The sequence below is a fragment of the Neurospora tetrasperma genome (genome assembly GCF_000213175.1).
Source record: "Neurospora tetrasperma FGSC 2508 unplaced genomic scaffold NEUTE1scaffold_3, whole genome shotgun sequence".
NCBI classification, from domain to species: domain Eukaryota; kingdom Fungi; phylum Ascomycota; class Sordariomycetes; order Sordariales; family Sordariaceae; genus Neurospora; species Neurospora tetrasperma.
The window spans coordinates 3823476-3835899 of NW_009799101.1; the positions used below are offsets into that span (position 1 = coordinate 3823476).

At 52.8% G+C, this 12424-nt stretch overlaps 4 protein-coding genes across 4 annotated transcripts; 1 reads left to right on the forward strand and 3 right to left on the reverse strand.

Moving 5' to 3' along the window:
• Nucleotides 1-168: 168 nt before the first annotated feature.
• On the reverse strand, nucleotides 169-2996 carry NEUTE1DRAFT_117101 (protein phosphatase PP2A regulatory subunit A; the record flags this gene model as incomplete). Its single annotated transcript, XM_009852948.1, has 7 exons — nucleotides 169-774; nucleotides 834-1272; nucleotides 1329-1588; nucleotides 1657-2148; nucleotides 2217-2368; nucleotides 2479-2584; nucleotides 2675-2996. 7 exons carry the CDS (start codon nucleotides 2738-2740, stop codon nucleotides 382-384), a joined length of 1908 nt encoding a protein of 635 aa, XP_009851250.1.
• A 927-nt stretch (nucleotides 2997-3923) lies between these two features.
• Nucleotides 3924-6594, reverse strand: NEUTE1DRAFT_82509 (uncharacterized protein; the record flags this gene model as incomplete). The annotated part of the gene is made up of 2 exons (XM_009852949.1): nucleotides 3924-6501; nucleotides 6565-6594. 2 exons carry the CDS (start codon nucleotides 6586-6588, stop codon nucleotides 4051-4053), a joined length of 2475 nt encoding a protein of 824 aa, XP_009851251.1.
• Nucleotides 6595-7540: 946 nt separating this feature from the next.
• Nucleotides 7541-9406, forward strand: NEUTE1DRAFT_122479 (cytoplasmic ribosomal protein subunit S3; the record flags this gene model as incomplete). Its single annotated transcript, XM_009852950.1, has 2 exons — nucleotides 7541-7666; nucleotides 7926-9406. 2 exons carry the CDS (start codon nucleotides 7644-7646, stop codon nucleotides 8689-8691), a joined length of 789 nt encoding a protein of 262 aa, XP_009851252.1.
• A 1089-nt stretch (nucleotides 9407-10495) lies between these two features.
• NEUTE1DRAFT_122480 (uncharacterized protein) lies at nucleotides 10496-12114 on the reverse strand (the record flags this gene model as incomplete). The annotated part of the gene is made up of 6 exons (XM_009852951.1): nucleotides 10496-11057; nucleotides 11120-11411; nucleotides 11474-11725; nucleotides 11802-11892; nucleotides 12002-12027; nucleotides 12093-12114. 6 exons carry the CDS (start codon nucleotides 12112-12114, stop codon nucleotides 10496-10498), a joined length of 1245 nt encoding a protein of 414 aa, XP_009851253.1.
• Nucleotides 12115-12424: the final 310 nt, after the last annotated feature.

A 12424-nucleotide genomic window follows, 5' to 3' on the forward strand; every position in this document is an offset into this window, starting at 1 on the left:
TGGAGCCCATATATTCCCTTCCACTCTATCCTCTGATGGGCACATAGCCAGCCAACCATGCCCAATTATTTAAGTATATACTCACGAACAGAAGGCAATAGAACCTCCGCCATCGTGTAGCGTACAATAATTTTACCACAGAAAAAGTGAAGATGTCAACAAGAAAAGTGCAAAACCATGTTCCTGAATCTGTAATGTATGAACAACGGTGATGGTACAATGCCCGAGTGACTACGACAAGTCTAAGGAAGAAAAACTGGCCATTTGTTTATCATAGTCCTAACGCTGCTCTGTCGGCTCATTCATTGGTGGTAACAAAAACTTTCTTCATTAGGTGGGACTCTCTGCTTTCCTATGTTCTTCCGTCTCAAAATCCGTTGTCTATGGAGATGTGTTCATGGGCTCCCCACCGCTAGGAACAGGATTTCCTGCCTCAGTGGCAGCTCCCATAAGAGGACCAGTTGCTTGAGCCGCAGCAGTCGTCGCAAAGTACCGCACATCCACATCATCATCCTTTTGCAACTTCTCCAAGCACGACATGATGCGCTGCTGGATGAGCTCCTGACCCTTGGGCGACGGGGTGGCAGGCTTGCCCTCCTTTTCTAGCGTATAGATGGTGCCCTCGTCGGGCAGACGACGCAGAACACCGATAATGATGCCATATGTCTTTGCGACGTTAAAGCGAATATTGGGGATCGAATCGGCTGTGAGCTTTTCCAGCATCGGAAGGATGGACTTAGCAATCACATCCAGACTGACAACGGTAGCCAGGGTCTGTAAACATTAGTCAGACAGAAACTTCACTGTGTTTCGTACGCCATTGAGTCTCTTACCGTGATAGCAAAGCAAGTGGTCATCCGGTAAAGGTAGTTGGGGTGGGCACCCATAGCCATAACCTTGGGAATAATAGCCTCGCTTGCCCATTCAACACCAAACACCTCGGTCAGCTTCCTTAGGTTTTGAGTAGCGGCCTCACGAATGGAGAAAACAGTATCTCCGAGCCAGCCCATGCAAAGCTGGCTGAGCTTCTCGTCGAAAAACTTGACGCCCAGCTGGCTGGCAAGAAGCGGGATGTAGTCGATAATAGCCAAGCGTACACGCCACTGCTTATCTTCGGCTAGCTGTACAATGGCCGGAAGGAGAGACTGAGAAAGGAGGTCGATGCCGATAACTTGGTTCACAAGCTCCAGTTTGCTGATGATGTGAAGGCGAACCTCTGGGAACTCGTCCTTGAGCATCTGAAGGAACATGGGCAGAAGATGATCAATAGTCCTTGTACAATAATTAGCATACGCGTCAAATGACCGTATCTGACTGCGGGAACGTACTCTTGCTTGCCCAAGATAGGAGCGAGGCCGCTGATTTGTGTGCCAAGGGCAGCTCTGACATGCTGGGAGCTATCCGAGACGAGATCCTCAACACTTCCCATGATGTCATTCAGGAGAACGTTGCGGTCAACCAAAGCACAGAAGCCAGGGATCTGGCCGGCGATGGCAGTCCGCACCTCAGCCTCGTTATCTTTCAGGAGTTTTACGAATGCAGGAACAAGATCTCTGGACACAACCTCATCATCAACCGCCTTCGCAATCTGTATGTGCTGTTAGTCATCCAAGAAGCGATATGAGGGGAGGCCAAGCGCTTAGCGCGACCACGAACCTTCTCAAATCTGTCGGCGATCATATAGCGGACCCTCCAACTCTTGTCCTCTATCAAGCTGCGTAGCGATGTGAGGAGCACGGTGTGGCTGGCCTGTTGCTCTTTGGGCACAACCTCCGCAATGGAGATCAAAATCTCAACTGTAAGGAGTCTGACGCTATCCTGGTCGTCCTGGGCGAGGTGTTGGAACATGGGTATCATTTCCTCGATAACGATGGCAGCCGGCATCTCCTTCACGAACTTGGCCATGTTGGTGGCGGCCTGACGGCGCACCATGGGGGTCTCATCGTGGACGAGCTGTCCAAACTGCTGGCGCAATTGTTCTTGAATAGGCGGCGAAACTTTCGAGTAGGGGGTTGTATACAGGCCGCATGCGGAAACCTTGGACGTAAACCAGTCGGCCTTGGAGAGGCGAATCGTAAGAGGGATAAAGTATTCTTCAACTTGCTGCGAAGAGAGTTGAGTGCAGATCTTGTTCAATGATTCGACAGCCTAAAACGTTTGTCAGTACACATGCGGATCGCATGACAAGAAGCCAGGAAATGGTCACGTATCCGTACCTTGTCTCGCACCACGGGCTCCTCGATAGCAGCGAGGTTCTCAAGGGGGGAAAGAAGGACATGTCCCCATGCGGGGCCCCCCACGTACTCGACAAAGTTACCAAGCTCTTCACTCAGGGCAACGAGGACCTCATCTTCATCTTCAACCGATTCTACATTCAGAAGTGTCAGCAGCCGTATCCAAGAGTCCCAGCGGCTGTGTAGCCGGAGGCCGGCGCAGGTGGCTTTGCTAGGCTGAAGCTGGGTCGAAGGGTTGGCTAACCATCGAGAAAGGGAATCAGCTCCTCGCGAGTGCGCTCGGGACCCAAAGCAAGGGCGATAGTCGAGAGACGGTGGATGGCGTTTAATCGGAGGACGACCTCGTCGTGCTGCCCAAAGTCAATCAGGATTTACAGCCCATCAACTAGACAAGAAGGGATAGTCAGGGGTTCTGGCCGTCCGGGTCACCGCCATCATACCTTCAATTCGTCGATTAGCACGGCGATGGGGAAGAGCTCGTCGTTCGCGTTCGTCGCGTCGGCCATTGTGGGCGATTTGTGAAGTGGACGCGGAAGATCGCGGGGAAGTATACAGTCGGCGAGCGAGGCGGATTTGGACAAACTGGTTGACTTGGTACGGATGTTCGCTTGCGGGCGTGATGCAATAGACGGGGGGGTGTGGACTGGACTGGTAGCCGGTCGGGCGACGCTGTGCGGCGGCGGTACCAATGACTGTGATTGTAGTAGAGAGAGGAAAGTGGATGCGTGCGTGTGCGCAACTTGGTAACTGTGTTGCTTGGGCGGGCAGCTAGGTAGGTTTCTTGTGTTTAGGTTGGTTTTGGTTGCTTGGTTGAAAAAGAAAAAGCAAGAGTGACGCTTCGTCGGGTCGAAATCGGAATTGGATGCGATCTCTCAGCAGTAAGGTAGGTAGTTTCGCACACGGCGCCACGACACGGCGGGCAGCAAGCAGGCAAAGAATGATACTGGACGGTTTTGCTTGATAATAGGTAAGGGTTGCTTGATGGAGGGTTGACGGTGGTTCCTGTTCGGGGGGAGGACTCACCTACACTAGGTACACCTAGAGGTGGAGATCGGAGCGAGCTTGGTGGTCCCCGCAGGGCCGCAATAAGGAGGAGCAGCAACGCAGCAGCCAGGGCAGCAGGGCAGCACTTAAGGTCACCTAACCAACGGCGGGACACAGCTGGACCCGGTCTTCGACACAAATTGACCTGACGCGCAAAGCTGGGTCCAGTTCATGACGGGGGCCGGGCGGACAAGGGTGAGAAGGAGCACAGGCCACTCGCCATTTCAGCTTGGGACGTAGCCGCCCGTTCCCGTCGTAGGGGTGGTCCCTCAAGGCGCACCGGGCACCACTTACTTGCCTGCTGCACCACGAGAGTTAGGTAGGTACCTCTATCGATGAACAACTTCTTTCGCTTCCAATTCGCGACGTAAGCCGCTCTTTCTGTTCAAGTTACCTTTCGTCATGAGGTAGGGTTGGGAGACTGAGATAAATAGGACGTGGTACAGCTCCGGTAGAATGGCAACTGCAATCAAGATGCAAGAAGGGGAGAATGTTTAACACCGACTAACTGCCTTGTTACAGCCTAAGGTGAGTTGTTACAACATCACGTATTCCAATTCTGACTCACTACAACATTATCACATGTGAACACCGGTTTGGGAATGTATGCTGTTCATATTTTGCTCTCTTATAAAGTCAGGCATTACTGCAACTAAAGCATCGCTAACCTTGCTTCCTCAGGGAACATGCTGTTCCAACGTGCTCTTCTCATGACGGGAACCAACTGCCCACATATTATTCTACTCCTTCTCCATCAGTCTTCACCACTCATCTAACTCATACTCTTCATCTCCTGCTCCACCAGTTCGTTTTGCGAATTCCGCCCGGAATCAGAGCCAGATCCTCCAATCGAACTTCGCCCTGTGCTCCCACCGGTGCCGCCGCCAAACATAGCCTTTCCAAGCGACAATCCGGACACCCTCTCCTGAAGAGCTGCAAAAGTGCCCGTGGGATCTCCAGCGGCGACATTTCGGTTTGGTGGCGCCGGACTTCTAGTCCCGGGCGTCAGAATCTCGTGGGCCGACTCCACGCCTGCAAGCACGGACCCTCCGGCCGCGGTAGCTGCCAAGCCCGGCGGCTGCGGGCTCCGGGTGGGGCTTACCGATGTCCGCGATGGGGCGCCGGACGATGATGGGTTGCTGTTCACATCAATCGTACCCGCATCGACAGGCCTTGAAAGCTCTGATGACGATGAAGCTTGCTGATACGCAGCAACACGCTCTGCTGTTGCGGCCAAGGCATTTAGATCGCCATTCATCTCATCATCCGTCCGGTTGAAGAGTTGGTGCCACCACCGCACGTCGTCGCAGCGAGGGAATAGTATGCGCTCACGGCCCCGGACGTGATCATCAACTGTGGCATCGTACTGCTCGTTCGTGAACTCCGAGCGCCGGCTCAGAAAGTAGGCCCACACGCTTCTTGTACGTTCTTGTAGCCGTGCTTCGTGGCGCTGGCGCTCGTTGTTAAACAAAAAGGTACCGTACTGACAAGAATACACATGGTAGTATAAGCGGCGCAGAAATCGTTCGTTAAACTCGAAGCGAGTCGGGTGTTGCCTGAGGAGCTGGTAGGTGGCGTCGAGGAACTGGTGGAAGACAGGCGAGATATCCTTGGGTCTTGTTGCCATATTCTCGGCAACAGCAGGTTCCACGCCGGTCTCGATAGGCGTCCCATCCGCATCAGTAACGGCTTCCTTCCCGCCGGCCGTTTTCTTGCTCCAAAATCGCTTCGCGCCGGCTATGGCGTTCTCGAAATGGTCTGCCCGACCATCATTTTCCCCTGGCTTCACGGCGGTCCCTGCAAGTGCATCGCCGTCCACTGTAAACCAGTCCTCATGACTTAGATGCCCTGACCGAAGGTGAAACATGTGTCCAAAAGACAGCCAATCCTTCTCAACCAACACAATGAAGCCTTCGAGAGTGCGATAATAGGGATCAAGCATCAGCTGAGAAAGGGCACTGAGCTGGCTTGTGCGATCCCATCCATCGGAACAGTGAATGAGAACATTGGAGTGCTGGATACCTACTCTTTGTGCAATCAAGGCTGATCCGGACAAGATACCGCTTATGTGCTTCAGCCATTTACTCTTGGCCAAGAGTTCTTTGTTCGGTGGGAAAGGTGACACATCGGCGTCCTTGATGGCGCTGATAACCTTTTCTAACGACTCTCGCATGACGTGAATGTTGTCTATGTTCAGGTATTCTTTCTTGGCGAATTTGTAGTGCTCCATGTTTTCGGTGCCGTATCCTATTGCCTGCATCGCGTAGGAGTTAATCACTGGTCGAGCGTCGACGATCAGGTTTTGTTGCTGGGCTCCATATATCAGTCTCTTGCCAGTCTTTCCGTCGTAAAGTATAGTGCCACCAACAGTAAGCTCATCCTCCGCCTTCTGAATATCCGACATGGAACCATCCGCGTTCTCGCTCTCTATCATTAGGTCAGCCGTACTCGGGGGCGGGCTTTCAACTGGCATGTCGAGAGAGGTGCTGCCTGCAAACTCCGTCGAAGCTGAAAAGCACGCGCTGACTAGAGATTCATCCTGAATGTTGCGTTTGAACGATATGCCGGGGAGTGGTTGCGAGCACCGTGTAATGGTACAGTTGTTGACGGGATGGCGGTAGGTGAGAGTTGGTATTCGCTGCCGCGACCGGTAACTCGCAGCATATTTCAGCGTTGCGTCGGATATTTTGGATGGCACAATAAGCAAGGCCGGATAGGTCGGGGAGAAGGAGTAGTCCTTGTTGATCGTAGAGATCCTCCATCCCAGTTCGCGTGACTTTTCGCTTATCCCTTGCCGGCGGAACTCGGCTCTGACATCGTATAGGTCCCAACCGTTGATTTTGCTTTCGGGTGAGTTTGGCGGAGGTCGGTAGCTGAAGGCCAGCAGCTTATCGACGCTTCCTAGCTTGCATGTTCTGGACTTGATGAACTCGAATGCCTCCCGGGCTTCCTTGTCGCCTGCGAAGTTGAAGCTAACATATGTAAAATCTCTGAACCGAATACGTATCGAGGAAGGAACGCCACTAGAAGGGGGCGTGGGCCGTAAGGTGCACTGTGAAATAATGTGGAAGGCAAACCACACTTGCTTCACACTCTTTTTCAGACTCGGATCTGCGGCAGTCAAAGACTCGGGGGGGAAGCGGAAAACGAGATGGTAGTCACTGAGCGCAAGGTCGCCGAGCTCCGGCTTTCCGCCTCGCAAGGCATGGATGTTTGCGAAAGTCTGGTATTCGGTTCAGTAAAGAAGACGAGACGTAGTTGGAAAGGTAGATGATGGAGAGCATACGTGCTTGAGGTGAGGCGCCGCCATCGTGATGTTGGGAGGCAATACTAACTACCCCGGCACTATGAGGCGCTGTGCAGCCGAGGTAGGAGACCGGACGTCCGAGACCCAATGTGTCCGGACAGGAGCGCAAGACGTGTTGACAAATGCGGTTGCGGCGAGAGGAACGGGGAGAATAGTAGAATCTGCTTCGCTTAAGATGTATCGTAGTTGTACAATAGTGCCAGAATGCAGGACTGGGAAACAGAAAATGTACCAATTAGGAACATGTGTCCTGATATAAACGAAAAGGAGGAACTCCGCCGCGCAGTCACTGGTGCCGGTCAACGATAAGTGATTCACGCGGAACTTGTTGGGATTTCAAGAGATTATCCCCGAGGTCCACGTGGGATCGATTTGGAGGACAGGTATTTGAAGCGACAGGGACTGATAGCTTTGTAAGTTACAGAACCTCTGCTGCTAATCCTCCTGCCGTCCGGATCCAAGGGTATGTGAATAGTGACTGCGATTTGCGAACAAGCAGAAAGTCAGCATCTGGAGTGCAACGCGCTCTGGAACCGGGGAAGCGACGATTGACGTCGATGGGCACCCCACTATCAGCGCCACCCCGAACCCGACTGAGGACGGAACGTTCATGGTGCCTGCCGGTGTCAAAAATTGCCCGAGCCAGCAACGACTGACAATCAAAAGGAAGTGCACGAGGTGGTCTGGGCGCAAGGCTGGGCCTGGACGGAGACGGGAAGCGCAAGGAAGCACCTCAACCCCACATGTGAGATCTGTACGTATCTCCCTTTTTGGGTTGCGCTTGGCGGCTCCCAGCGTCGGGCGCGCAGACGGGGTGCGGATTGCCAGCCGCTTGCCAGCCGGGATGAGCCGTGGCGGCTGTTAACCCTACTCGGCCAGCCACTCAGAAGCGGTAGAGGGCAGCCCACCAAGGAATTCGCAAAAAAAGTAGCTGTGCCGGTCGAATTTCCCCCCCATCTTTTTGAAAAGTCCGGTGAACACCGCGAGAAGGTATCCCACTCCATCCTCCTCAGCAGCACAATTGAAGCCCTCAGGACCTTCATAGCCAAATCGCAAAAATGGCTGTTCCCGGCACCCAGATGTAAGCAACCAGAGCAAACCAAGAGCATGGAAGCCTCCTACATGTCTACTACACGTCTTCACGACTGTCTACACGTCGGTGCGATCTGCTGCTGCTGTGGGGGTGCAAATGCAAAACGAGGCGTTCAGTCACGAAGCCGGGGAGATATGCTGCCCGCTTGTTGCAGCAGATTCAGCCGACGGCGTGGGATTTAGAAAGTGGTGGCTTGGAAAATAACACAAGCGGCGTTGATGCTGACTGCTTCTCTTTCTGTCTACAGTTCCAAGCGCAGAAAGTTCGTCGCTGATGGCGTTTTCTACGCCGAGCTGAACGAGTTCTTCCAGCGCGAGCTCGCTGAGGAGGGCTACTCCGGTGTCGAGGTCCGCGTTACCCCGACCGTCACCGACATCATCATCCGCGCCACCCACACCCAGGAGGTTCTCGGCGAGCAGGGCCGCCGCATCCGTGAGCTCACCTCGCTCATCCAGAAGCGCTTCAAGTTCCCCGAGAACTCTGTCTCCCTCTACGCCGCCAAGGTCCAGAACCGCGGTCTCTCCGCCGTCGCTCAGTGCGAGTCCCTCCGCTACAAGCTTCTCAACGGTCTTGCCGTCCGTCGTGCCTGCTATGGTGTCCTCCGCTTCATCATGGAGTCCGGTGCCAAGGGTTGCGAGGTCGTCGTTTCCGGCAAGCTCCGCGCTGCTCGCGCCAAGTCCATGAAGTTCACCGATGGCTTCATGATCCACTCCGGCCAGCCCGCTAAGGACTTCATCGACTCTGCCACTCGCCACGTTCTCCTTCGCCAGGGTGTCCTCGGTATCAAGGTTAAGATCATGCGCGGCTCTGACCCCGAGGGCAAGTCCGGCCCCCAGAAGTCTCTCCCTGACGCCGTCACCATCATCGAGCCCAAGGAGGAGCAGCCCGTTACCCAGCCCATCAGCCAGGACTACGGCGCTAAGGCCGCTCAGGTCCAGGCTGCCGCTGAGGCTGCCCGCCAGGAGGAGCAGGCCGGTGAGGAGGAGGCCGCTGCCCCTGCCGCTGAGGAGTAGGATAACCTCAAGGTCGGGTCAAATGAGGTTTCGCCTTCGAACGAGGTGCCTGTGTCTTTCGACGAGCCTGAGGTTGCTCCTGTGGCGGAGTTCCATTTCGCCGAGGACGATACTACCATTCGCTGGTAAAGGACGCTGGGTTTGGGCGGGGTCTTTTTTCAATGTGCTTGCAAGCTCAAACAAACACTGGGTTGCGGAAATGGATGGGTTCACTTTGGCGTCAACTATGGTCATAGCACATTTGCATTAAGACTTGCGAAAAGGGGAAATGGCGGACGGATTGTTGCTTGGGATTATAATTGTTTTTTGTAACCCCTTTACAAAGCAGCAACGTCGGGATATTCCTGACTTCGCCAGGGAAATAAGATACCTGAACAAACCCTCCTTCCTTGCCTTGTTTTGCGATTGCCAATTGTGCCATATCCTTTTGTGTGATGATGGAGACGATCAAGGGAATATAGGCACTGACCTAAGTGACGCATGTGAAGAAGTACGTTTGTAGGTTTGTTGATATGATATCATGGCCTATCTCGGTGCATGGAATGTATACACGTAAACATCCGCCACTTTCAAGGGCAACGCCCCACAAATACCCAACTGATCAAGATCTTCCATTTTCGATGGTTTCACACCGAACATTTGACGAATACAGGAGGAGTGATGAATGTTAACATACATTTGGTGAGCTCTGTCCTTACTGACAGACTCCTGCTCAATCGTTCAAGACTTGACAAAGAGATACTTCGAGACAAGTAATCTGGATCTTGTTCTGGCACCAGTCCTGAGTATAGGAAGAGAGGAAAAGGATATGGGTGTTTGAGAGAAAGACCAATCAACTTGGGAGTACAATGGTGTACAGTGCCTAGGGGCAGTCAGGAGTCGAAAAGGTTGGGATCATGTGGTGGTGCCATGAAGGCGTAACACATCGTAAGGCACCCGCTCGTACTTGGAACCGATAAGAAACAAGGTAGAGATACTTTACACGTTGCACTTAACTCACGGAGAAGAAGAAGAAGAAGAGTCAGGACACGCATAACACTTTTCTTGTTGTTTTGGTTTCTCAATCATCCATCCGTCTTGGTCCCCATATATAGATGATTCCCTTGTGACTTCCCTCCTCCTCCTCACTTCCATATGTTGTCTATATCTCCGGTCTTTGCTCTGTTTAATCTGGAAGGTGTTGTGTGTATAGATCGACAATCAATTCGCTCCAATCGTTACAGATTTTGGGTGCCTCGGGTTCTTCTTCACTTATACGCCCCTCTTTATACCTCTTCGTTTACCCTGAAGACTTTCATGGTATACACTCAGATAAATCTTCAATTATCCCTTCAGAAGAGGGAACTCTCCTTGAAGCAGACCTCGAGACTGCGGTCTCAGATTAGGCAAGTTCGGTTGAACTTGGTGGTGGGGCCCATACACCGATTCTCATCGTTTTTTTTTTGTTTCTCGCGCTCGACATCGTGGTAGAGTGGAACGTGAACTTCCCGTCCGTTGCACTAAAGGCTAGGCGTGCATCTGTGGAAGTAGATAGCGTAGGTAGAATGGTTTGGTACATGAGGATCTGGACTGCGCCTTGAGCCCATGCCTTGCTTGCCCGCCGCTCTCTTTGTAGACCGGCAAACGTTGGACAGAGAAATGCAACAAGCGACATGCCCCTCTTTAGGTCCCCAAATAGCCTAGTCGGTCTATTGTACGTAAGAAGAAGAATATGCGAAGTAAAACAGGAGAGAGAAGAAAACAAGGAAAAAGGAAAGGGTGTAAAAAGACCTTTTCTCGGCTTTGTGTTATCGGGGTATCGTATTCATCTCTCTCCAGACTTTTTCCTGTTTTGCATCTCTATTGAATCGCCGACCGCGTGTTTTTTCCCGTTAGGGGCGAGACGTCCCCCTTGTGTTGTTGATGTCGTCGTTGTGTTTCCATTGACTGGGCCTCCGTTGCTGTGTCTGAAGCTGCCGATCATGGGCGAGCGGGGGTCGTCATCCTCCTCCTCTGAATCCTCGGCAAGATCGGCCAGCCCCAGCGCCTCTTCTTCGTCGTAAGCCCTCATAAGACTGTCGCGGTCGCGGTTGCTGCCTGTGCTCATACGTCCCAGTGAGCGCCGTCTCTCCATACTCATGCGGGTTTGCAGACCTGAGATCATGTCGGTACCAGTGGCATCGCCGCGGCTCCGTCGTGCGAGGTGCTTGGTGCCATCCGGATCGCCGCGGCTTAGGTTGAGCAGGTAGACTCCGGTAAAAGTGACCAGGAAACCACAAAGAAGCGAGAGGGTGGCGACAGGCTCGGTAGTGTTGAAGCCCTTGAAGAGGATGAACGAGGCGCAAAGGGTAGCGGTGGTGAATGTGACGTAGTACAAAGGGTTGACACTACAGATGTATGTTAGCTGAATCCCCAGTGGTTTACCAGATCTTGGACCTTCAACACATACATGTTGGTAGGGAATTGGCTGAGTGCTTTGTTGAAGTAGTTCATCTGCGTCAGAATGCAGACGGCGGTGATGATCATGAAGACATAGGTCGACGGATGGGTGAATTGGTTGTTGCCCGCGAATGTCAACTTCAGCGCAATGCCAAAGGCCTTGACAGCCATGACCGATATCGAACCCACGGTGGAGCAAATACTAAGATAGACGAGGGGGTTTTTCTTGCCGTAGACCGGAGCGACCCTGTAGATCATGAACCCGGCAAAGCCACATACCAGAGCCGAGTAAAGGAGAAACCCTGGTAAATTCAGTTAGCCTAGGCACTGTGAAGCGAATCCGAGATCAGGAGCCAAGACATACCCGGCTGGATCGCATAGTTGAGAATTTGGTCGATCGTCTGGATATCCTCGTCAGGGGGAGCATGGAGGACAATGATGACAGCACCGATGAGACAGATGGCGCTTCCCAACTTGCCCAAGGTTCCAAGCTCTTCGTTGAGGAAGTACGATCCCAGTACAGCTCCTATTAGCACCGCCAGCGCACCTAGTGGAGTGACCAGAATGGCTGGAGCAAATGCGTATGCCGCAAAGTTGCAAATCTCGCCAGCAACCACTATAGGGGGGAAAAAATGTCAGCCCTTTTGGTGTCTCTAACAAAACAGCGATTTTTGGTTGTGGGTATTCCATACTGCATCCAATTCCCGCCCACCACATGGGATTCTTGAGGTATACGTAGCCATCTCCTTCGAAGCCGTGTCTCTCTTCTGCTTGATTCAATCCCTACAAGAAGCTGGTGTTAGCTCCAGCATGTTCTCTCGCTATGCATCTGGTAACCGCAGCCGAGGCAAGTTTAAGTGTGGCCGGAGCGGACGAGATGCTGGTACGGTACCTTCTTTGTGATCACGAAACTCGTGCCTGCGTGGTGGAGTATGTTAGAGGCCATTGTCCCTGAACGTTATCTGGGGAATATGCAAGCATACCAATTGCTAAACTCGATGTCATGGCTAGCGCCAGACCGATATACCTGTCCACATATCCATCAGTATGAATGATCTCCTCTTGACCGGAACCCAGGTCCTGGCTGTAATGGGGAGGCTGTTGCTCTGGCCTACTTTTCTTCCAACATCCACGACATCTTGAATCAAACGAGTGTAACGACAGCTAAGAATTGCGCTGCACAGTAGTTCGTAAGGTAGCCGTGGTGGCTGTTGGTCTCTCCCAAGTTCGAATGGAGAGCAAAATCGAGACTCGCGCCGGGCGAGGTTTACGAAGAGAAAGGAATTCCGAGGCTTAGTTGGTCGTCGTGAGGTTC